This window comes from Mercenaria mercenaria, chromosome 8 (genome assembly GCF_021730395.1).
Source record: "Mercenaria mercenaria strain notata chromosome 8, MADL_Memer_1, whole genome shotgun sequence".
Taxonomy (NCBI): Eukaryota; Metazoa; Mollusca; class Bivalvia; order Venerida; family Veneridae; genus Mercenaria; species Mercenaria mercenaria.
Window position 1 is genome coordinate 43,220,039 of NC_069368.1, and position 26,373 is coordinate 43,246,411.

A 26,373-nucleotide genomic window follows, 5' to 3' on the forward strand; every position below is an offset into this window, starting at 1 on the left:
AATCAATCTTACTGATGTATGTTTGTATTAAACTATTTTGAACTTTAAGGTTGATCACCACCAAATTAAATGTGTGCCTATGCAAAGTAGTCCAAAAATAGAGTCCTGATCTATCTTCTTTCCTACTGACATTTCTCAACAGCATTCAGCATTTCTTTCACTCTATTGCATTTCAGCATGCATAATGAAATCTGCATACGCCTATCACATGTTAAATAAAAATGGTGGCATAAGAATTTTACATCCGAAAAAGAGACACTGAAAAAAGGAAGAAGGAGTAAATTCAGAGGACTGTGGTTAATGGAAATTAACTTACTTACATTAAAGTTAACATCTCATATTCACTGTCTTTTTCTATAGCAGAGATATAGTTCTTTCTGAGAATACAAGTCTCTGAAAGTCTGACATGTTAGAAATTGTCACAATAAAGTTATCAATATGATTTTTTTTAATGTTGCATGGACAATATAATAGGTCAAAAGGTGCCTCTCAAAACAATGTTTTAGGCCGGGAAGGCATCTGGGTAGAATCAATGACCTTCATTAAGCCAGGTTGGTGGCTTCATCACATATAAGAATGATCCATCCAAGAAAGGTTTTGCACCTATATCGATGAAGGATTTTCTGTTACTTACAGACAATAGGCCAGTACTGATAGACAATTCAGTATCACTGGTAAGGTTTATTGACTATAGCTCAGCTCTGTAACTATTGACTATAGACTATAACAGTTATACAACTGATTAAAGTGTTGAATACTGGCATTTAAAAATATCAGACAAACATGCATTTCCAGTCTGAATTTTCCTAAACTAAAATGAGCCGCACCATGAGAAAACCAACATAGTGAATTTCAACCAGCATGGATCTAGACCAGCCTGCGCATCCGTGCAGTCTGGCCAGGATCCATGCTGTTCACTTTCAAAGCCTACTGCAATTAGAAAAAACCTTTAGCGCAAATGCACTATGTTGGTTTTCTCATGGTGTGGCTCAAATGTTCATTTCAAAGCCGCTTACTTTTCACACCAGTAGATTTATACAGTGTTTCTGTAGGGGAGACCAAAGGACAACCATTCAGTTTTATACTGCCCTGGTACCCGGGAGGTATCATTCCAATACTAGATCCCGATACATTCAGTTGCACTATTGAACCTGCCCATTTCGATATTATGTTCAGTAAAGATTCTTCTGTCAAATTCTTGATTCCACTCAACTCTACCTGTTAAGAAAATGAAAATGTTTTTTACTTGAAAAATACAAAAGGGGACACTCTCATAACTTTCAAACACTATTATATCATGCAGGTTAAGCCCTTTTGTAGACTGACAAATCATGCCCATCATAAAAATCATGCAAATGCATTGCATAGTTCAAAAATAATACAACTGAGTAAAAAATAGCAAAGTGATAAAAGTTTAAATCTAAGATTAACCCTTAACCTGCTATATTTCTATAATGGACTGGTCCATCTTTCAATTTGGACAGTACCACTTATTACTCAAAGGGGTTTTCACTGAAAATTTACTGACTGAATAGCGAACAGTGCAGACCATGATCAGACTGCACGGATGTGCAGGCTGATCTTGGTCTGCACTGGTCGCAAAGGCAAAATCATCTGCCGCCAGCAGGCTAAGGGTTAAACAAGCGGGCCATGATATCCTAAGATCGCTCACCTAAGTTAATGTGAAGTCTGATGATAATAGGAGGCTGTTTTTAATGAGTTTAATGCCACACTGACACAACTACAGGTCAAATGGAAACTTTCCAGCTTATCATAGTAGAGGAAGACCCCAGGTGCTCCTCCTTGCATTATCTCATCTCAGTCAAGTTCGATGGTATTCTCACAGATAATTGGTAAGTTTACGCTAAAACTTTAACCTGAATGCAACATCAAATGCAGGTACATTAAGTTATTGTCTATAGCCCTCATTACTTTCAAAACAGTCGAGCTAACCATTATCTATTTCATATAGAAGCATAAAGTATAAAATTGGTATCTTACATATTCTGCCTGTGGAAATGCTTTAACCATCCATCGTATTCCAGCATTTGTCAAATCGTAACAGCCTGAAAAACAAGAAAATGTTGGTAAACAGGAGTCTGATAATTTGAACAATTCTGATAAGAGGACTACTAGACAATGCACCATACCAAATATCAAAAGCCTAGGTCGTATTGTTTCAGGCAAGAAATTTTTTAAAGTTTATTCCTATGTAAGTCTGTATAAAACTTGGGATCCTCAGGGCAGGGCCTCTTTTCACCCCAGGGGTACAATTTGAACAATTTTGGTTGAAGACCATAAGACAATGCTACGAACCAAATACCAAAGGTCTAAGTGTTGTGGTTTCAGAGAAGAAGATTTTTAATCTTCTATATATAAGTCTATGTAAAACTTGGGCCCAGGGATAGGGCCATATTTGACCCTAGGGGGATACTTTGAACAATCTTAGCAGAAGACCACTAGATGATGCTACATACTAAATATCCAAGCCTTAGGCCGCGTGGTTTTGTACAAGAAGATTTTCAAAGTTTTCCCTATATAAGTCTATATAAACCATGTGACCCCCCCCCCCCGGGGCGTGGCCTTATTTGACCCTAGGGGGATAATTTGAACAATTTTGGTAGAAGACCACTAGATGATGCTGCACACCAGATATCAAAGCCCTACCCTTACAGAAGCAAGCCTCTGTGGCGTACATGCTGCGTATTTGCTGTGTATATGCCGCGAACACAGTAGTACGCCAGAGGAGTACATTTTACCTACACCGCATGCCGCGTACATGCCGTGTACTATTTCGACGAGTACACAGCATGTACGCAGGAGGTCACTAGTACACTTCAAGTACGCAGCACAGACTCTGAAAATTTAAGGAGTACACTGCATGTACGCAGGAGGGACTTGTACAAGAAAATAGTACTCTGCATGTACACCGCAGATACTTTGAAATTTGTGCAGTACACTTCATATACGCGGGAAAGACTTGTACAATTTCTTTTGGCATTTATACTTAGTTTTTTTTTATAAGTTAAAGTCTGAAGTAAACTTCATATACGCGGGAGGGACTTCATGCAGGAAGGATTTGTACATTTTTTTTTTTTTGGAAGCAAGAACTTGATTTCCGAGTAACTTTTATCTTAATAGCATAGAATAGTTCAGATTACCGGTATTCTGAACAATAAAACTTTGCCAAACTATTTGCAATGTTCATTTGTGAAGCTTACATCTTAGTGATTTCTGAGCTGCACCTTGCATGCAGTGTAAAAATATATTCTTTTTCATTTTGAATTAATCCTGGAGCTTTCTAACATGGATAATTGAAAAGCCTTATTTGAACTTCGTTGCATTACATTTTGTAATACATGAAATAATTACCAAGATAATGCCTCAACAGCGCCCGAATGAGAAGAATTAATAGCTCTCACTGTTATTTGAATACTCTTAAGCAAAACACCACTCTATCATGTTTTATAAAGGCTTTAATGCTCATTATGTTAACTCATTAAGGCCTCACCAAATTAAAAAGTTGTTTATCGGATTTGCCGCTCGTATATTTTCAGAACGTTTTTGGCTAATTGCGCTTGCCCCATTGGAAAAAATCAATCCAAAATTTTTTGGTGTGCTACTTTTTACGGACGTTAAAGTGTATAAATGCTTATATAATTCCAGTCCTAGATTGTTCTCAGATGGATTTTAATCAAAATAAATACATACTACGCACACATCGTCTATAATAAATCATAACACTTATATTTAGTTGCATTAAAGTTCTTTCCCCTTGATGCAGTTACGCCATTTTCTTCAAATGTTTACCAAATTACATGCTACAAAAATTGATTTATTTCATTGAAAAGTGGATGAAGAAAAGCATACTAATTTATTTGATAACATCAATCTACATTATTTTGGTAAGGGTAAATACTTATTGATGCATGTCACTTATCTTTTTTCTGTTTTTTTTCTGTCCAAATGATCAGCATTTGCATACGAAAGTTGGTGGGGTAAGGAATTTACATTATCACAGCAGTTTCGCCACAAGAGTACACAGCATGTATGCAGCAGGAGTACACAGCATGTACGCCGCAGGAGTACACAGCATGTACGCCGCAGGAGTACACAGCATGTACGCCGCAGGGGTAGTACACCGCAGGCTCATTTGCATGTGAAAAGTGTATGTGCCGCGTACATGCTGCGTACTATTTCTCGCATACTAAATTCCTCCAGCGTACATCCTGTGTACTATGTAGTCCACAGCATGTACGCAGCAAGTAGTACGCGGCAGAGCTCATTTGCATGTCAAAAGTGTACTACAAACGTACTATCGGTGTATGTGCGGTGTATATCCTGCGTACTATTGATTTCAGTACACATCATGTACGCATCATATACGCTGTATGTACACAGCAAGAGTACGCAGCAGGCCTTTTTCTTCTGTAAGGGTAAGGCCCTGTGGTTTTGGACAAGAAGATTTATAAAGTTTTTCCTTTTGGTTGCCATCGGGCAACCAGAGTTCTGCATGGAATTCAATTCTTTGAACAATTTTGAAAGGGGGGCCACCCAAGGATCATTCCTGTGAAGTTTGGTGTAATTCTGCCCAGTGGTTTTCAAGAAGATTTTTTTACAATTTGCTGACGGACGCACGACTGACGACGGACGATGGACATTGCGCGGTCACAAAAGCTCACCATGAGCCTTTTGCTCAGGTGAGCTAAAAATCAATCAACCGTGAAGTCAGTAGTCCCACAATAGCCATTTTGCATGAAATTCAAGTGCGCCTGTAATTAACAATTTTTTTTGTGAAATTTTATTGTCATTTGAATCTTTGATAATTGGCTAATTCGAAAAACAGTACAAAATTTAAAAAAATGTTGTTGGTTGCACCTCACGACTGAATCAAATCTAGCACAAGTGCCCAACTGGGATGTAACAAAGCAACTGACGCACAGAAGATATATAGCCTTTCAAACGGCTTTTGTGGGACTACTGACTTCACGGTTGATTGATTTTTAAAAATTTATCACATGAAGGTCTTCAAGTGCAATTGGTATGAAGAAACAATTCAAATTTGAAGACTTAATTTCTTATTTCAAAATATACCATTTATACATCTGGATAGTTTCTTTTGCTGTTCAGTATATAAATGTACTATGTATTACCAGAGAGAGATATTCGTGAAAGTCTTGGCATGTGTATCTTCTTGTGCTGAACCATAAACCAAAACATGTCGGACAGCTGATCAGTCCCGCTAAAATTCAACACCGTTACTACCCTTGCTTGTTCACTGTGTGTACGCATGTAGTCCTGAAAGATTACACTCAAATTATTTTTGCAATGCATTATTTTTATATTCTTACACAACAGAGAAACTTCTCTGACTTTGTAAAATAAAAGTCCTTGTGACCTTTTTCAAGGTTTATTTATTTATTTGTTGGATTTAACATCGCACCGATACATTATAGGTCATATGGCGACTTTTCACCTTTAATGGTGGAGGAAGACCCCAGGTGCCCCTCCGTGCATTATTTCATCACAAGCGGGCACCTGGGTAGGACCACAGACCTTCTGTAAGCCAGCTGGATGGCTTCCTCACATGAAGAATTCAACGCCCCGAGTGAGGCTCAAACCCACATCAATAAGGGGCAAGTGATTTGAAGTCAGCGACCTTAACCACTCGGCCACGGAGCCCCCCCTTTTTTCAAGGTTTGCTCAAGGTTTGTATCTGGAATAAACATACTATTGTAAATGAACCCTTACCATGCTGGACACAATTGGTTCTGCCATTGCAACCAGTGCAAGTCATGATCAACCTGTATATCTGTGAAGTCTGATCATGATCTGCACTGTTAGCTATTCAGCCAGCACCTTCTTGGCAAGCACCCCTTTTAATAGTTAATAATACTGTCCATATTGTAAGATGGACAAGTTCCTTACAGAAACAGAAGCAATGTAAGGAAAAATATCAGTATTTGCAGAGGACTATTTTTTAACAAATTTCATGGTGACTTCAATCCGGGACATTTAAATCCAAACAAACAAGAGCTGTCACTAATGGTGACAAATGCCTCCACAGCCCCTTGACCTTTGACCTGGTGACCTTGACCTATGACCTGGTGATCCTAAAGTCAGTAAGGGTCGTGTACTCAATAAGTACTATCAGCATGTGAAGTTTGAAGGTCCTGGGTGCAGTGGTTCGCGAGTAAAGTGCCTTCAAGTAAAAAGTTAACGTTGTGACGAACGAACAAACTAACTAACGAACGAACTAATGGATGGACAGTTGAAAACTAATATGAAAAAAGGTCCGGTACTGGATAAATTAGGAAAAATAGTGGGGTTTTTACTCAGATTGGGAATTTTTATAGTAATTAATAACATAATTTAGAATGCTGCTTCTTTTAATTCCATGTAAATATCATCAAACAAACTGTTTGAATGGTTAAATCATGGTGAATGTCAATGTAACTAAGTTTTCCTTCTGCAATCATCAAAATGCAAACTTAATTTGGTCATTTGGGGAATTTTTGGATGATAACTGGGAAAAAAGATGTCAATTTTCAATTGGGAAAAGGATCTTTTAGGGGTACTTTATAAAGAAGGAAATATAACAGAGTAGTAAAAACTAAAAAAATATTTTTTTTAAAAGTAAATAGTGAGGGTACAATCCCGGAAAGTACTGAGCATGGTAAAACATGGCCAGACCCACACACTGCAAAGCAGGCCACTCAAAAACAGAAACTGAAATAGAAACATAAAGAAGACAGGGTACTTGAAATACCCATCAAGAAGACTTACACATGATAAATTCATTTACTGTTGTGAACATTTGTACCAAGTAATTTTAAAATCCCCTCATAAATAGCAGAGTTATGAAATAGACAAGAAAGAGACCATCTTAACAATTAACCTCTATGTGTGACCTTGACCTCAGAGCTAGGGGTCTTGATCTTGTGCATGATAAGCATCTCATTATGGGGAGCATTTATGCCATGCAATTTCAAAGTACCTTAATGAATGGCAGTGTTATGAACCAAACACAAAACAGACTCTGTTCACATTTTACTTCTAAGTGTGACCTTGACCTTGGAGCTAGGGGTCTGGGTCTTACACATGCCACATTGTCTCATTGTGATAAACATTTATGCAAAGTTATTTCAAAATACCTTCATGCATACCTGTCAAGACACACGCATTGCGCGTGTCACACGCATTTCGGCCCTAGATCGTGCTCACACGCCTTCTATTCAAGGTCACACGCATTTTAAAGAAATAAAGCAATTGTTTTTTCGTAGAAAATTATATTGAATCAAACATGCGAGGCGACGTTGACACGGTGTTTTCATACCGTATAATACAGCTTTTACATTCACCGGTGCAACGTGTTATTTCTACCGCATGAATAAACGCCACAATAAGTAAACACGGAGAGGGACTATTCAAACCCAGATCTATTTTGTGTTAAAAATCTAAAATTTCCATGTGAGGGCGTTTCCAGCTTTAAGTGGTCATTGCCCTCCAGACCCCCACAAGGGACAACCTTCCCTTCGAACCCCGATCACACTCGTGGCCTTTGTGGAGCCTTGACAGCTATGCTTCATGGCAGAGTTATGGATCAAACACAAAACAGACCTGTTAACCTTTTACTTCTAAATGTGACCTTGACCTTGGAGCTAGGGTCCTGGGTCTTGCGCATGACACTTTGTCTTATTATGGTGAACATTTATGCAAAGTTATTTCAAAACCCCTTAATGAATGGTAGAGTTACTGCCCAGACAAGAATTTACAGGGACACATGGTTGGACGCTCAGCCAGACGGACAAACAGACAGTGAAATTTTAATATGCCAACCTTTGAGGGCATAAAAAGCAAGTGGTCAATAGTGGCACCATCTTGTGATGGTTAGTAATCTATGTAAAGAGACATGGTGGTTTAAGGTCATTTTGGGAATACTAATCTCACACTTACTCTATTCTAACTTATTACACGAGAAAGTGTAATCAAAGGCCTGAAGGGCCTGAGTCGGCTAATGATTGATGTACTGACAGTATAGTCTACTAGTTTCAGTTTGTTTTTAGTTTTTTTCCCCAACTAAAGAGAGATTTTGTTACAATAAATGAAATGAACATTCGGTCGATGCCTAGTAAAACTTTGATTGACATTATACAAGTATTTAAACCCAATATAGTTCTCTAAAATTGAAGAGTGGTTCGCAGAAATAAAAATGTTGAAAGTACAAACTACAATTTGACAGCTGACACTAAGATACTGCCCATGACTTTATATATTTTCCAGTAAATATTTGCCTCCGGCATTGCCAAAAGAGGCAATTATCGGCTGGTATATATTCGCACATGATAAAATTTGAATATGACAATGTGTAACGGATGGACGAAAGAACTGATATTTTACAGATATTATAATGGGCCTGGTGATAGCCTTGTCATATGTTAGGTATTGTTCAATCATATTATAAGTGATGTCAATTTAAAGTATACTTACTTTTGCATTTAGAGATACATGTATGTAAATGTTGCTGAGTGTCAATATATAGTGTAAACGGTATTAATAAATGCAGTTCTTTTTTAGTTAAAACAATCATTTATTCTATTTCAGACTTGTTAACCCCTTAAAAATCATGTCTGTTATCCCAAAGTCCATCCACTTTCAATTATCCATTTTGATTCATGTAGACAGACAGGCCCAGACTGGGCAGAAAAGCCATTTTTACGTGGTCGGTAGCAGGGTGGGTGTGGGGAGGGGAGTTTCTTTCCGCTTTAAATTGCAGTCAGATTTTGAAATGGGCATTGCGACAGGTGGTAAAAGGGCAAATGTATCAAACTGTAAAGTGGCAATATGGGGGAAGGGTGTGGGAGGATACCCCCTCCTGCAAGTAGGGTTTGGGGTATTACCACAAGAAATTTTTGAATATGCAGACCCTTGATACAGCCTTTGGTGCGATTTTAACTGAAAATCTTCTGTTTCAATTTCTAAATATTACCTAGATTCTTTCTAGTATTACAATATCCAAAGTATGACTGTCACTTCATCTTTTTTCTTTCAGATCATGCCTCAGGACTAGAATATGAGTCTGATATAGATTATATGTAGGTGTAATAAAAATAAATTCTAGAATCATTTCTGTTACAATAATATCTATCATGTATGTTACTTGAATGTTAAAATTTTATAACACAGCTCGATATTTACCCAAAATATTATATCCGGATACGATTACACTTTTCTCCAGTTTCAACAATATATTTTACAAACTGTGATGATACGAAGACATTTAGCAGCAATTGGCAGTATCTGACATTGAAGTTTACGGTTAAATTACCTCTTATTTAAATCTTTTCATAAAAACGTTGTTTCGTTTCGTCAAAGCAGCCAAAACATAGACGATCTACTTTCAATTTCAAAAACTACAAGAAAATACAATTTAATGGTTCGCCGATTTGTTTATTTCTCGAAAAATAAGAAATAGAATCATTTTTAATATCAGTAGTAACTAAACAAACCAGTAAGAGCTTCTTCTTCCGATAATTTATCTGTTTACTGACTGCAAAATTCAACCCACGCAAAATCTAGAAGCGTTGTTATAAACAGGTCACGCGTATTCATCGACAAGTGTCCAGAATGTAGTTAGGATTCACCCGCGAAGTCTCGCGGAAGAATTAACGTACTGCACATATCTTATTCGGGTCATTTAAAATGAAGCTGTCATAATTTAATTTCATCGATGTGGTAAACTCTTTGATAAGAGACATTCAAATGCTTTCAGAGGTACCCACTCAATAAAATACTAGCAGTATGTTCTGGAACTATATTTTGTCTTTCGCTGGATGTTACGCAAGCTTTGTAAGTCTGCGCAATTCATAAAATGCACAGAGCAATAAATTTGTTATTTACGCAATGACTTTAAAGATTATTTTTTGAAACGGACAGGGTCACAAATGGATAATTTGGCTAATAAGTTAATATGCAGTTTATTATGTGAACTTGTGAATATCATATTTGCTATTTTGTGACAAAAGGGCATAAAATTCGTCACCATAATCATATGCACAAATGTATTACCAAATCCCGCAGAATCGTTATGCATGTTTATGCTTAATGAGTTACCGCGGAAGAAAATACGTGGCTTTATTCGGGTATTGCACAATTACAAGTCATAAATATGACAGATTACATCGTATATTGGTCATAGCAAATAGGATTGATATAAATGAACTTCATTCGATCAATGAACTCTTTGAAATTAGAGACAATCTAATGGAACTACATCACTTCGCTGTGTTCTGAGGCCATTTAAGAATGAGAAATTGTGCGACAGCAAGGACTCGTCAAACGCTTGACAGCGTTTAGCCGACTCAAAAAAACCTGAGGTAATGTCTAATTGTAAGTGAAAAAGTACACAACTGTATACAATGTATGAACAAGCCAATTAGTGCAATATATCAGTACATAATTGTATTTGATAACTTGTCTATATTCAAAGCACACAGAAGAACAGAACTTTTAAGGACAACTAGAATGTGTCTGTAGGACACAGGGTGTGCCCCCCTCCCCCACTGGTACATTTGTCACAAACAAGTGGCAAATATTCAAATGTTTGCAGTCTTAATGGGGTATGGCCTCGACAAACATTTTGTGAAAAGGATTCATTATTCTAGGCCATATACTTTTTCAGCTATGAGCATCACAAACAAAACAAGAGCTGTCGGAGGACAGCAACGCTCGACTATTTAACAGCCTTGTCGCTTGAACCTGCATAGTGCTTATCAGCTCATGACAGTGAACTAGTGTGTGAAGTTTCAATCCTTTCCCATTAGTGGATACTGAGATACCAGCTTACATACAAAAACTTAACCAAAAATTTCTATGTTAAAAAAGGGGCATAATTTTGTAAAAAAGCAAAATAAAGTTATGGGACCTGCTTTGGGCATTTCAGATCATGACAGTGAACAAGTGTGTGAAGTTTCAATCCATTCCCATTAGTGAGTACTGAGATACCAGCTTACATACAAAACCTTAACCAAAAAATTCTAAGTCGAAAAAGGGGCATAATTTTGTAAAAAAGCAAAATAGAGTTATGGAACCTGTGCAATGTAAGTCAGTTTATCACAGTAAATAAGTGTGTGAAGTTTCAATCCATTCCCACAAGTGGTTACTGAGATACCAGCTTACATACAAAACCTTAACCAAAAATTTCTAAGTCAAAAAAGGGGCATAATTTTGTAAAAAAGCAAAACAGAGTTATGGAACCTGTGCAATGTAAGTCAGTTTATCACAGTGAATAAGTGTGTGAAGTTTCAATCCATTCCCACAAGTGGTTGCTGAGATACCAGCTTACATACAAAAACTTAACCAAATCGGGACGAGGACGCCGACGCGGACGCCGACGCATGGGCGAGTCCAATAGCTCTACTATTCTATGAATAGTCGAGCTAAAAATCCACTATTTTGGCTAATTCAAAGGTCATAACTTTGTAATAAGCAATAAGATTCTAAAGAAGAATGCCTAATGTGCAAGGTCACATCATGATGAAGACTCAAGTAAGTTTTCATGAACTTACATCAAATACTTTTTTAGCCAGGCACATAATTAGGGGAAAAGTGCATATTTTTACTATTTCAGGGGCAATAACTTTAAAAATAGGGGGTGGAGCCAGCAAAAAAAGACGTGTGCAATTTTATATCATGATAAAGACTTATGCAAGTTTTCAATCATTTATATACCATACTTTCTGAGCTAGGTGCATTACAAAGTGGAAAGTGCATTTTTTACTATTTCTGGGGCCATAACTCTAAAAATAGGGGGTGGACCCAAATGAAAAATAGTAGGTGCGCAAGTTCATCATCATGATTAAGACTAGGCATGTCACAAGGTGATAATGTGCATTTTTGACTATTTCAAGGGGCACAACTCTAAAAATATGGGGTGGAGCCAGATGAAAAATAGGAGGTGCACAATTTTGTATCATAATAAAGACTCTGCAAGGTTTCATGAATATATATCAAATATTTTTTGAGCGTGTCACAAGGTGGAAATGTGCATTTTTGACTATTTCAGGGGCCATAACTCTAAAAATAGGGGTAAAGCTAGACGAAAAATAGGTGGTGCGCAAGTTCATTTCATGATTAAGACTCATGCAAGGTTTCATGAATCTATATCAAATACTTTTGAGCTAGGCAAGTCATAAGGTGAAAATGTGCATTTTTGGCTATTCCAGGGGCCATAACTCTAAAAACAGGGTGCGGAGCCAGACAAAAAATAGAAGGTGCACAAGTTCATATCATGATAAAGATTCATGCAAGATTTCATCAATTTATATCAAACACTTTTTGAGCCAGGTGCACCACAAGGTGAAAATGTGCATTTATAATTATTTCAGGGACCATAACTCTAACAGAGGGTCATGATGACCCTAAATTGCTCACCTGAGTAATATGAGCCATGTTTCAAATGGCAAACTGATGCTAAATATTAGAAAGTAGGTCAGTAGGTCACATTCATGTTTTAAGTTTTAAAAACGGTATGCAAAACTGTACATGTCATCGAAATTTCAAAGATGTATCTCAAACAAGAGCTGTCTGATGACAGTGCGCTCGACTATTCGAAGAATTGATTGAAGAATGGGCTCAAAATATTTACACGGATATTCAGACAAAAGAAATAAATAGACTAGACAAACAATGTTCCTGTATTACTTTGATTTCGATAAGTCTTGCACTAAATGGCAATATATGAGCCAATTTCAAAGTCCAAAAAGGGCCATAATTCAGTCAAAATAGTTATGTACTCTTGCCTACAGATGTAAATCATAATGATAAGCAAGTGTTCAAAGTTTATAAGCCATATGTCAAATAGTTTTGACAAAACATGGACTTGTATGAAAACAGAACCAATTTCAAAGTCCAAAGAGGGCCATAATTCAGCCAAAATAGATGACAGAGTTAATATGTAAAAATTCTCTTTCCTACAGATAGAGACTATTATATTAAACAAGTGATAAAAGTTTCAAAGCCATATGTCAAACACTTTACAAAAAATATGAACTGGTACGGAAAACTTAACCAAGATTTCTAAGTCAAAAGGGGACATAATTCAGCCAAAATCCTTGATGGAGTTATGTACTCTTGCCTATAACTGGACATGGTGATGGTTAACAGGTGTTGAAAGTTTCAAAGCTTTATCTCAAAAGACTTTGTCAAAATATGAACTGGTATGAAATATTAACCCAGATTTCTAAGTCAAAAAGGGCCATAATTCAGCCAAAATCCTTGATGGAGTTATGTACTCTTGCCTATAACTGGACATGGTGATGGTAAACAAGTGTTGAAAGTTTCAAAGCTTTATCTCAAAAGACTTTGTCTAAATATGAACTGGTACAGAAAACTTAATCAAGATTTCTAAGTAGAAAGGGGCCATAATTCAGCCAAAATCCCTGATGGAGTTATATACTCTTGCCTATAACTGGCCATGGTGATGGTAAACAAGTGTTGAAAGTTTCAAAGCTTTGCACTTTAAAATGACTTGTGTCAAAATATGAAACTGGTACAAAAACATAATCATGATTTCTAAGTCAAAAATGGGGCCATATTCAGGCCTAAAAATCCTTGATGGAGTTATGTGCTCTTGCCTATAACTGGCCATGATGATGGTAAACAAGTGTTGAAAGTTTCAAAGCTTTATCTCAAAAGACTTTGTCAAAATGTGGACTGGTACAAAAAACTTAACCAAAGTGTGACGTCGACGCCGTGGTGTGTAGGATAGCTCTACTTATTCTTCGAATAGTCGAGCTAAAAACAATAAAGTAGGTCAGTAGGTCAAGGTCACAGTAATTTGACATGTAATCACATCAGGTAAATATAATTAAACAGTCCAGGAAATATGATCTGATAAGTGTTTAACTATTTTTTCCTATATAATTTATATAACAAGTGACCACCAATGAGTTTAATAAATTCAATGTTGAAAGTCACAAATGAAATATTCATTTTATCACATGTTAGCTTTTCCTGCCAAAACATCAAACATTTTATGTTCTTGAACTATTATAATTAAGTCAATTTGACCAACGTCTCCTATATGTTAAACATATCCTATATGTTAAACAACACCAATGTCATTATTACTGTACCACTTGACCGAGTGTATTATTGATTTTATGTAATGGCTTTATTTCACTCCTGCGATGTTAAACATGTGATAAAATGACATATTGACTGTTGAATGCTTACATTCAACTACTAATTTAATAGATTAAATAACCTACCAAAGTTGATATAAGTGGAAGATTTCGACGAGCATGCCCTGATCCTTCAAGAAGGCCTTCTCGATCAAGTTGAACTATCAATAAAAATAAATACTGCATCAAATATGTAAGTATTCAGAGCTTCAAGGGCTAGAAATATAATGATGTAAGATGCATCCTATCAAAAAAAAGCTATAAGCTGATCACAATGAAACTCTTTAGAAAATGCCAACATTGAAAGACTTTGTAGCACAAGACTTAGTGTATCAATGTAAATAAATACAGAAAAGCAGTCTAAATTTATGTAAGCAAATGGATGTAGCAAATGGATAAAGCAAATACATGTATGTGAAAAAAACATTAATTAACCCTTACCATGCTGTACACAACTGATTGTGCATGCCTTTACGACCAATGTAGATCACAATCAGCCTGCACATCCGTGCTAATCAGCCAGTAACTTTTTGGTCAGCACCCCATTTTTATCAGTTAATGGTACTGTCCAAGTTGGAAAATGGACTAATCCATTATAGAAATTCAGCAGGGTAAAAGTTAAAAAATTAATACAGTGTCACAGTAATCTAGACGTGGATAATCAAACATACCTTCCTCGGTGCCATACGCTTTCAGGCCTTCCTTTTGTCTCAGTAAGACTGATGGTGAAAGGATACTACTGAGATTAGGTGTATCAGATTGCATATTTCCGACATTGTCTGGCTGCAAATAAAAGGCCATTGGTTAGTCAAGTGAGTACAGGAGTTATGAGTTTGTTTCCCCACACTCCTACAATTAAAATAACTAACAGCAATAAAAAATACCATTTTTGGGTACTTTACACCTGACATGTTAAATAACCCGGGATGCTTCTGGACATGTAATGTTTCCTATACTGTGAAATCATTTAAATTCGCTGGCATGAAATTTCATGCTGATGTTGAAAAGGACTGTTTCACAAACTTTAATTTGCGCAATTTAAGTCTAAGAAATGAAAAATAAAATTGAAAAATAATAATGGTGCGGTCTTAAATTCGCCCATCGGTCCTAGTGCGAAATACGCGAAAATTCGTCCTATGCAAATAAAAATGATTTCAGAGTATACCCTGCAATGCCTCCCATTAAAATCAATTGTTGTGTTTGAAGTTACCATGACACTAGGTCATATGATGACTCTTCTAGCTTTTGGAAGCCGAGAAAGATTCCATTATTCATAAATAAAGTGTATTTTCATTATCTTTTAAAGCTGACACTCATAAAATGAAAATATGTTTTGATATTGTCACCAACAAAAGTTTTCTGCATGTATGCCAAATGTCAAAAAAAGGTTCTTTACGTAATTTTGAAAATATTTGCTAATATCAAAATTAAAGTGTTTCATATTAAATTTTCACCATGGAAATAATATCCATTTTTTTTATTTAGTCAGTTATATCTTTATATGAGCCATGCCATGAGAAAACCAAAATAGTGCATTTGCTACCAGCATGGATTCAGCCCAGTCTGTGCATCCGAGCAGTCTGGTCAGGATCCATGCTGTTCACTTTCAAAGTCTATTGCAATTAGAAAAACTGTTAGTGAACAGCATGGACCCTGACAGACTGGGCAGATGCTTCTACTTACTTTTGGTAATAGATCCATGTTGGTCACAAACGAACTATGTTGGTTTTCTCATGATGCGGCTCATATAAATACAAAAACAAATACAATGTTTTGAAATTTATACACGTAACTTTTACTAAAAGTTGAAAACCTAGATCTATAGCACTCATGAGTACATGTATACTTACGTCAAGTTCGTATGCATTTGCACCTTTACCCTTGCTAATTTTCTTTGCTGTCATTTTTGTGCTTTTCAGGTTTATACTCTCTGTCAGTTCATCATCTTCCCCAGGGAGTGGTGGAGGTGGAGGAGGGCCAGATGGAGGAGGAGGAGGAGCTGGTGCTTTACCCCCTGTACTCTGTCTCGCTGTCTGTTTTGTTCTCGCCATAATTGGCTCTTCAGCTAAAGATGCGTTATAAACTTTCTATCTTAGTCTGTAAAGAAAATAATTAAAAAGCCTTCTATTGCATTGTTTATGATAAGACAATACAAGACAAAATATAAGACTCAAGGCAGCTAGACTACAACAAACAAGAGGGCCCTGAAAGCCCTATATGCTCACCTGACCTAGCTCTTACCCCAAATAACCTAGTATCTAATTTAGCCTAGATTTGAGAAAGACAAATATTTTGAACATGTGTTACATATATCAAGCAGATCATTAACCAAGTTTTTCAATTATCTGACCTTGTGACACAGTTTCTGGGCTCTAGTACCCTACTTTTGACCTTAATTTCATGCAAAGGAACATTCAGGCAAAGATTTATGATGATCAAGTTGAAAATGTGGCCTCAGAACAAAGTTTTTCTATGATTTGACATGATAACCTAGCTTTGCCCCATGTGACACAGTTACAAATTTATCCTAGATTTTAAACAGAAAAATATTCTGACCAACTCTCAAGAAGATCAGATAATAAAATGTGGCCTTTTGAGTATTTATAATGCCTTTCCAAGATATGACCCGTAGTGATCTACTATTTAATCTAGTTTCAAAAATGACCTAGACTTGATAGAGAAAAGCATTCCAACAAAGTTTTATGAAGAGCATGCAGAAAATGTGGCCTCTATAGCATTAACAAGTTTTTTCTATGATTCAACCTAGTGACCTAGTTTAAGATTTCAGGTAACCTAGTTTTGAACCAGATTTAGATTTCAAAGAGACAAACATTCTCACAGAGCTTTATGAAGATCAAAAAGTGAATGTGGCCTCCAGAATGTCAGCATTGTTTTTCTTCGATTTGCCATTTTTAAGTTTAACACCTCAGAAAGTTTGGAAATGGACCTAAATTTTATTAAGACAAACATTCCGACAACGCTTTACCATGATCAAACAGAAAATGTGGCCTATAAAGTGTTAACATGGTCTTTCCATGATTTAACATAGTGACATAGTTCCTGGCCACAGTAACAAACTCATCAGATATTTTATTGAGGGTAATGATTCTGTATTCTGACTAAGTTACATTAAGATTGGGCTTAAATTGTAATGTCTAGAGTGCTTACAATGGAACTGTTGATGATTACACAACGGACAACTCAGACATATTGGGTGATTATAATAGCTCACTTTAAGCACTTTCCGTTCAGGTGGGCTAAAAATATAAGGTCTTATACACTGCAGTTGTTCAATTGAATTAATTCAATACAATGGTAGTTAACAATTCAGTATTGCATCAGTGAAAATAAGGCATGAAACGATTCTTAAAATTGATCAATTTGATGCGAAGACAGTTGATTCAATGAATTTTGAACCAAAGCAAACTTAGAAATATATTAGTTTTACATGACTGAATGTTTTTTTATCTGAAGTTGTTTTAGTATATTGCAACATTTTTGAAAATTCTCTGGCAATGGAGAACAGAAATAAACAACAGCAAGTCTCCATACGAAAATAAAATTTAGCTGCTGTCTGAACATTGCAAAAACTGTGAACTTTCTGTGTGTGACTCTTTTTAGTTTACAAAGACATGTTCAAAATGCCCTATGATCCCATTTCATTATGTCATGTCAAATCAAATGTACAAAATGGGACAAGACAGACTTGAGTTTAATTTCTATAACATACTGATACAAATACTGACTGACGTTACAGTTGCGCAGAAGTTGCACCATACATCAACAACAACAAGAGGACATGCCCTCCGATTTATTGTTCCATTCTGCAGAACAGACTACCTCAGACACTCCTTTCCCTCAGCTGAATGCCTGTGGAACCAGATGCCAGAGCACCTTGCCAATGCACCCAGCTTGGAGGCCTTAAAGAGGGGTTTGGTGACATGCTAGCACCCAACACATAATGTACTAAATATAGTTTTATCATGCACATCAATTGTGTGTACCTCACTTTGTACAGTCACCATGTACGACAATGCTCCAGAGTGTGCCCCGTACATTAACCTTTAGCATACTAGATAAATTGTCGTCTGCTGGAAATGTCGTCTGCTAAAATCGTAAAGTTCATTCAATTTGCTCCAAAATTGGAAGAAATATTGTCAGAGTAGCAAACAGCTTGGAACCTGATCAGACGCCGATTTAATCGGCGTCGTATCTGGTTCCAAGCTGTTTGCAAAGGCTGTTAAATTCGCCTGCAGCAGGCTAAGGGTTAATGAAAGAAGAAGAAGCTAATTATTTTATCCGCTATAATTATGTCTTACTTTAGTCCTTGCATGCATACTCACAGTATACACATGAATACTTTTTGTGTGGCATTTCTGTACATTTGGAAATTTCTATGGAATGGGCCTCATTGCTGAGTATTTTTATAGTTACTAGTAATAGGTTGGGCCAAAGACTTTCTGTTGATCTCAATTGTTAATTTATACATGAAACTGTGGTAGACAGTCTGCTAAATTAAAATGTCTAGTTACACAAAACCAGAGGACCATGTGAAGAAAACCTTGTCCTTGGGGACTAGTATGTAACAGGCTGATATAACCTTGTTCAAAAAACTACTTTGGAATGTGACTCATGGAGAGAAAAAAAAACTAAATTGATGATTTATAACATACTAAGTCAAGTATTTACAAACCAAAAAAGCCAAATAATTGCATTAATCCATACTTCTAAAAATCTAAAATGACACAAAATGTAAGAAACGATCGACCCTAATGCATGCAGCGCCAAAACGCCACAAACACAAGAAGTCAAGTTTATGGAAGCACTTTGATTACCCAGGCTTCATTACAGTAAAAAATGTACAAATGTAATATCATTTGTTGTGAAACTTAGCAACTGAAAAAAACAAGTGACATTCAGCATTGTCCGATAATGAAATTACCAATGTCGCAATTTAATGAGTAATTTTGTAAAACAAAAATATATACTGTCAGTGCATGAAACAATTAATTCAAGTAAGAACAAGTGAAGTGTACAGAACTCGAATAACTAGTTTTAAGACAAAAATAGATTAAATACGCACCAATAATATATTGATATACATATCAGTCAATACAAAAATTAAGGGAAGATTTGACTGACTACAGCCTGTAGTTGATCTACATACAGGCTTCCACATCATTTGAAAGAGCTTATATTTCATTACATAGTTTTCATTTCGACTTTTTTCGAGATGAAAACAGTTTGAGAGGAAAATTGGTTTTTTATCTATTTTGATCACTTTTTCATCCCTGATTGGTTCGAGCACTGTGATCATCCGATAATGGCTACTCATCAGGCTGGTAACATTGCCCGATCAGGCTTACTACACAAAAAGTAATATTTCTTGAAAACTTATGAAGTTATTTTTTTCAAACTTGGTCCATTTATTACGCGTAACAAATTATACAAATTAGAATAAAAATAACTTGGTTCCGTTTTGGTAGAATTATTATCCCTTTTCAGATTTTTATGACGCATAATCTTTGAAGTCCAAAAAAATATGTTCTAATGCCGAGTTTAAAACAAAAAAAAGGTTCAATGGCTTTCTAATGCTCTAAATTATTGCGCTATTACATGAAAGTTTACATTTTACTCTGCTTTCACTTACAACATTATAGAGAAATGTTAGTTTTAAAAAAATTGCTCATACATCTGCACTAGAAACGAAGTATTAACCCTAAATATATAGAATAAAGGTATTGGCGCACAAGTTTGGAGCAATAGAAAGCCATTGAACATTTTCTGTTTTAAACATTGCATTAAAACATAACTATTTTGGACTTCAAAAATTATGCATCATAAAAATCTGAAAAAGGGAAGTAATTCTAACAAAACTGAAGGCAACAAAGTTATTTCTATCTTGATAAGCATCATATGTTATGCTTAATAAATGAACCAAGTTTGAAAGAAATATCTATATTATTTTTCAAGAAATATCACTTTTTATGTCGTAAGCCCGATCGGGCAATGTTACCAGCCTGCTCATGCCTGTGGGACACTGGCCTATCAAGAAGAACATCTACATCTACATCGGTACAACCAACAATCGATTTCCGATTATGACTGGTCAGCGCTGTCAGAGAAACAGTTGTTAAAGAAATTTAGTATATTACAGTTTTAAAAGTAAAAGATAAAAGGACAGTATGCTACAGTCAAAATAGGACAGAATGGAAGAATTACATAGTGACTGCCGCCAGCCTCTCTGTAAAGATACTGAGGCTTGGGCTAGCTTTGACTGATGTGGGGAGGAAGTTCCAGAGACGGATGGTTCTAGGGAAATAAGAGTTAGCAAAGTATTGAGTGCTGGAATAAGGGATCAAGTAGTTAAGATTTCTAATGGGGGTCAAGTAACCTTGGTCAATAGCAACGGTCTGGGTCCTTACTGTGTAAAACAAAAGTAATGAACAGTTTAATCTACGGTACTGGAGAGTTTTCCATTCTAAGGATTTCAACATTTCAGTTACACTGCTTGTATAGTTGTAATCATTCATAACATACCTAGCTGCTGACCTTTGGACTCGTTCAAGTTTATGGGTGAGGGTTTTCTGCCAGGGATGCCACACAGTTGAACAGTATTCTAGCTGTGGGCGGACATAGGTGGTGTATGCAGCTTCTTTGACCTTTATGTTATCTGTCTTGACATTTCTCTGAATAAATCGAAGGGAAGAGGTTGCCTTAGAAGTTATGTTTTCTATGTGTTGTGACCAGTTCAAATCATTGGAGATAGTTATTCCTAGGTATTTAGCTGATGAGGTGGACTTTAACTCTGTATTGTGTAACCTGTAGGGGTATATAAAGGGATTTCTCTTCCTACTTACTCTAAGGACTTCACATTTGTCGGGGTTAAATTCCATTTGCCAGACTCTTTCCCATGTTTCTAATTAATGGAGATCTTCTTGAAGGGCTATGCTATCATTATTTGATTTGACAGTGAGGTATACGATGGTGTCGTCTGCAAACATACGGGTTTTACATTTGACTGAGTCAGGCAGGTCGTTAATGTATACAAGGAAAAGGCAAGGCCCAAGGACAGACCCCTGTGGAACTCCAGACAGGACCGGAAGTTCGCTGGACAGGTGACCTTCAACTAAGACCTTCTGAGTACGATTAGAGAGGAAGGATTTGACCCAATTGGTTATTTGGGGACTAACACCTAGGGATTGTAACTTGTAAATTAGCCTCAAATGGTCGACTTTGTCAAATGCCTTAGAAAAATCCATTACGATGACGTCAGTTTGTTGGCCTTGTTCTAAATTGCTATAAAGTTCCTGGGTGAAATTAATAAGCTGAGTTTCGCAACTATGACCCGACCTAAAACCATGCTGGAACTGGCTGATAATATTGTGTTTGTCAAAGAAGGACATAAGATTTGAGACCACGATGTGCTCAAGGAGTTTGGACGCAATACAGGTTAGAGAAATTGGTCGATAGGTGCTGGGTTTTGATTTGAGACCTTTTTTAAAGACTGGTGCAACTGTTGCCTTTTTCCAGTCTTGAGGGACAATGCCTGTATTTAGGGATAAATTGAAGATGTGGCAAAGGACGGGGGCGATTTCTTGATGAAGTTCCTTGAGAACACGGGGGGATAATTCATCTGGCCCTGACGCTTTATGTGGGGATAGGCCAAGAAGGAGTTTGTCAACACCCTCTGGAGTTACATTTATTTGGTCCATTAGGGAGGAAAGGGATGTTAACAGTTTGGAGCACAAATGTTTAAGGCTTAGGGGCTTAGGTGGGGAGAAAACTGATTCAAATTGCTTATTAAGGATGTTTGCTTTAGTGACTGGATCAGTGTGGGTGAAACCGTCTGATTTGAGAGGGGCTATGCCGACATTTTCTTTTTTGTTATGTTTGATGTAGCTATAGAATTTCTTATTTCTACCAGGTTGGGAATCATGGCTAAAGATGACGTTTTCCATGTATGACCAGTATGAGGCTCTTATTTGCCTTTGTATATAGGATTTTAGGGACTTCAGTTTCTGGTTCTTAGCTTGATTTGGGGATTTGTTGAGTTTGTGATAGAGTTTATCACGCTTGTGGATAAGCCTGATAATTCTGGGAGTTAACCAAGGCAAGTCGGCACGGGATTTGGATATTTTAGTAGGGATGTGCTTGATACAAGATTCATTTAAGCTGTCCTTGAATGAGTTCCAAGCCTCATCAGGGTTTGTATGGGCCTTACTAATAAAACTACTACTAAATGAGCGCATGTCAGATCTGGTCGCCTCCCAGTTAGTTTTCCGATATTGTTTTATTAGTCTCTTTGGCTGGGTGGGCCGCCCTCTGTTTATTTTGACCTCATGAAATACTATATCATGGTCAGAGGTTGCAAGGCCGGGAAGTGTCTTGACGAGGTGGACGTGGGATGGGTGGGAGGTAAGGAAGAGGTCAAGGGTATTGGACAACCTGGTTGGGACTTTTACCATCTGTTCCAAATTTAGGTGGGACAGTTTTTCCATAAAATCTTCATAGAGACTTCTATTTTTACAATTTGGTTTGAGTGTTTCATTGACCCAGTTGATATCAGGCATGTTGAAGTCTCCGAGGAGCCATATTATGCTATCCTTCGGGATTTTACTTAAGGATGACCACAGTTCAGACAATGATAGTTCGTCAAGTTCATGTGGTTTGTAGTATGCTCCAACATAAATGTTTTTTATACCCGAGTTAAAGTTATTTTTGACCAGGTTATATTACAGTTACTTTTAAGGTCAGGTTGTTCTTGACTGAGTAACGCTTTAGAGATGGCAATCATCACTCCCCCGCCCTGTCCACCACACCTATCATCCCTATACAGACACTATAGTTTAGGGTATCTGGAAAAATTTCAGAAGAACTGACGTCAGGTTTTAACCAGGTTTCAGTGAGACAGATAATATCAGGTTTGACTTGGTCTACCATTAGATGCAAGTCAGGTATTTTATTCTTTACAGACCTACAATTGATGTTGAGGATAGTGAGGCGCTCTGAGTTATTGAGTTTAACTTTAGGTGGCATTGACTTACTTTTGGGGTTGGGGGTGGATGTTGCTTTTGGGGTTGAAGGAGCATCTTGAAGAAAGGAGTGGTCTACATTTGTACTGATATTATCATTATCATTAGTGAGGGGTGCATAATATGAAGTATCACTAAGACTATTAAGGGAGTCAGTCAACGAAACTGAATAATTAGGAGAACCACATTGACAACAATACCAGCTAAACCAGGGACATAAATAGATAGGGATTCGCAACGCACTATACAGCAGCCGAAATTATCGATTTTTCATTGCCGTAGGTAAACCGCAAACTATCGGCAATTATTGATCCGTTAGATTAGATAAACTCCTTGCTTTTACTTATCATGGAAGCTCTTTCCTGTAATTATTGACGCATTTGCTCTTCCAAATGAAATGAAATTATATAAAAAGAATTGATAATATTATGGTTATGGTTATACCTCGTAGTTTGAATATGCTTGTGGTGAGCTGACTTTCAAAAAAAAAAATAGCGGTTTGATATGTTTATCAATCTTTTGTCACAAGATTTGTTAAATAGTTTTCTAATCATGTTGACAGTTAAGTACTGTTTTACATGTTTTTTGTTTGTTTGTTTGTTTTTATTCTTTTATTTTTTCGTATAACCATTAAACACGTGAAAAACATTGCCCTCGACGTTACAATGAGAAATAAAGTTTTGTGAATAAGTAATTGTTTTATTTTCTTTCCCTCCTAATTATCTATAATCACCTTTGCTCAAAAGAATTTTCATTTGTTAAAGTTTGTTACAATATTACATCTTTTGTCCTCAGTTTAAATTTAACTGTAATTATCTGAACTGATCAGCACGAGTAGAAGAAATTGTTTGTAGCATCACACCTTACATCTCGTGCGTGCTTATTGCACATTCTTTGAACGTGTGGAAAACATAATTACCCTTGCCTTTTATATTGAATATATAAATGAAAATTAAAGGGTATTTCAAAAAAATAAACATTAATTTGTCTATCATTTTGTGTTCGTTTCAATTCCGCGAGGTTATATTGTAGTTATAGTGATTAAAAATGGCTTATGGCAAAGAGGAGTTTATAGACTTCAGTGATCTAGATTTAGATGATTTGCTTGGTGAATACACTTGTAGTGAAGTTGAAAATTCTGATGATAATGATAATGTAACGGAACCGAATCCGAACTCTACAGTTAAACCAAAGAATGTCGCAAATAAGATTTATCAGTGCGACAACTGTGACAAAAAGTATGCATCCATATCGGGGCTAAGAGGTCACCTGCGGACGAAGCACGGGATTTCAAATGTCAGAGGTTCGTATCTTCAAGTAATAATTTAGATGTGTATGCGTGTAAAATAAATATTATGTTTATAGATAATTTGTAAGTATTCTTTCTTTATTTTGTTGAGGAGCAAGAGCAATAAACCTGGTACGGCTGTGTGTCTAATCAATTTGCTTTTGACATTAAATGAACTGTGCTCGAGTTAAGGTAAAGGAGGTGTAATGAGCGGGAACTTCTAAAATAAGTGGCATCTTTCATAACATGTTTAAATGATAGCAAGAGCTGATCTTCACCCGATGTACAATTATTAAAAATGTCAAATGCTCATGCAAATGGCGTCGAAATATCACGTTTTAGTCTTGCCCTTAATAGTAACTGTTGTGACGTTGCCGTTTTTACGGCAATTAATTTGGTTCGGCGAGTCCCTTAAATTAAAAGTGTTTTTCTAACTATTCGCTGACGGAAAGCTTATTTTACGCAAAAATCGTGTCAAAATCCTTCTACGAAATTATTGTTTTCGAGCAGAATAACTGCGTAGTATGTAAAAACTGTCCCACAGAACTAGAATTACATTAATTTATTGTACTGTAGGGATAACGCACGATACAACATCTGCAGAATCCCAAGGGATTAGGCTGGTAACCCGAGAGGGATTCTGAACATGTCATAACATTTAAAGAATATATGCAAACGTTATTCTAGCATAAAACGCATAAAAACCAAGTAAATGAATTTATTTTATGCTAACTAATGAAATACTGTATTATATCAGTTAAATATTTTCATATCTCATCACTCATACTGTGAAAATATGAAATCTATCGAAGTGAGAAATATTCCATATTCACTCAAAACAAACAAATATTCTCTATATTTTGTCCCTCAACGTCATTAAATTTCCATGAAATGCGCGGTAAAGTCTATGTTTTTTTCACGTCAACGTTATTTCCTTTTCAACTATCCGTTTTGGGGCCGTAATACGTTTACGAACGCGCATATATGAAAAGGTGTTATAACAGCACATGAGCGCGAGAATCTCCCTGTTAACACACGTTTTCTCTCCTGTTAAAACACCCTCAAAATTGATGCTATGTAAAATCAGCGAAATAAAAAGTCGGTGGTTTCCGACTTCGTTTTCACTGTTTTGTCTTAAATTTTCCCATACCCCCACTTCCAGAAGCAGATTTTTTGCATCAAAATTTCACAATCAACAGTTTGTATTTTCTAAACTACATGTATATACCTATTTTTTTAAATATGACGAAAAGCTGGATGCGGACTGAAATCTTTAGCATACAAGCTGTTTACCGTCAACGTTTAGAACGCAAACACGTGACGTCGTCAAGCATAATGTTAGACCCTATTGATATGTTGATGGCGCTTCATTACGCCTTCTTGACTTTACATTCACAGGACAACAGTGTACCTTGTTCCTGGCTAAACTTAAGAGTCTGATAACCTGTTGTATGTGGAATTACCTACCCCTTCACAAGCTGCATGAATTCAGTGCCCTACAAAGCTTTATCATTTCAAAAAATACAAAACATGAGAGTAATAATTGTCACACCTTAATGATATGCACAATTTCTTTAAGTATTGTCATTGTATATGCCTGAAAACCCGTTAATATTCAATTATTTATTTATTGGTGTTGTCAGGCTGCTGGTTTCCTCAAGCCAGTATTCTGGTTCTCGGCTTACTAGAATATGTTCTGTTGTTTTTTTTTTGTGTGTATTTTTTAATCGAATAACCAGTTTTTTTCATGATCTAAAAATTAGATATAGGGTTTGTTCTTGTTGGGAGGTAGAAATGAAAGTGATCCTCAAAATGGCAATTGTTTTTATCCTTTTTACTCTGTCTAATATATTTAACATTTTAACGA

At 36.4% G+C, this 26,373-nt stretch overlaps 1 protein-coding gene across 1 annotated transcript in view; it reads right to left on the bottom strand.

Annotated features, from left to right (window-relative positions):
- The window catches only part of LOC123566493 (uncharacterized), a 158,833-nt gene extending 132,684 nt beyond the window's left edge, over positions 1-26,149 (bottom strand). Inside the window, exons 1-7 of the mRNA XM_053549125.1 lie at positions 25,974-26,149; positions 16,034-16,280; positions 14,855-14,966; positions 14,271-14,344; positions 5,154-5,298; positions 2,002-2,066; positions 1,017-1,218 (exon numbers count right to left, since the gene is read on the bottom strand). Coding sequence (XP_053405100.1) covers positions 1,017-1,218; positions 2,002-2,066; positions 5,154-5,298; positions 14,271-14,344; positions 14,855-14,966; positions 16,034-16,234 — 799 coding nt within the window. The 5' untranslated portion in view covers positions 16,235-16,280; positions 25,974-26,149. The remainder of the gene's footprint in view (positions 1-1,016; positions 1,219-2,001; positions 2,067-5,153; positions 5,299-14,270; positions 14,345-14,854; positions 14,967-16,033; positions 16,281-25,973) is intronic.
- Positions 26,150-26,373: the final 224 nt, after the last annotated feature.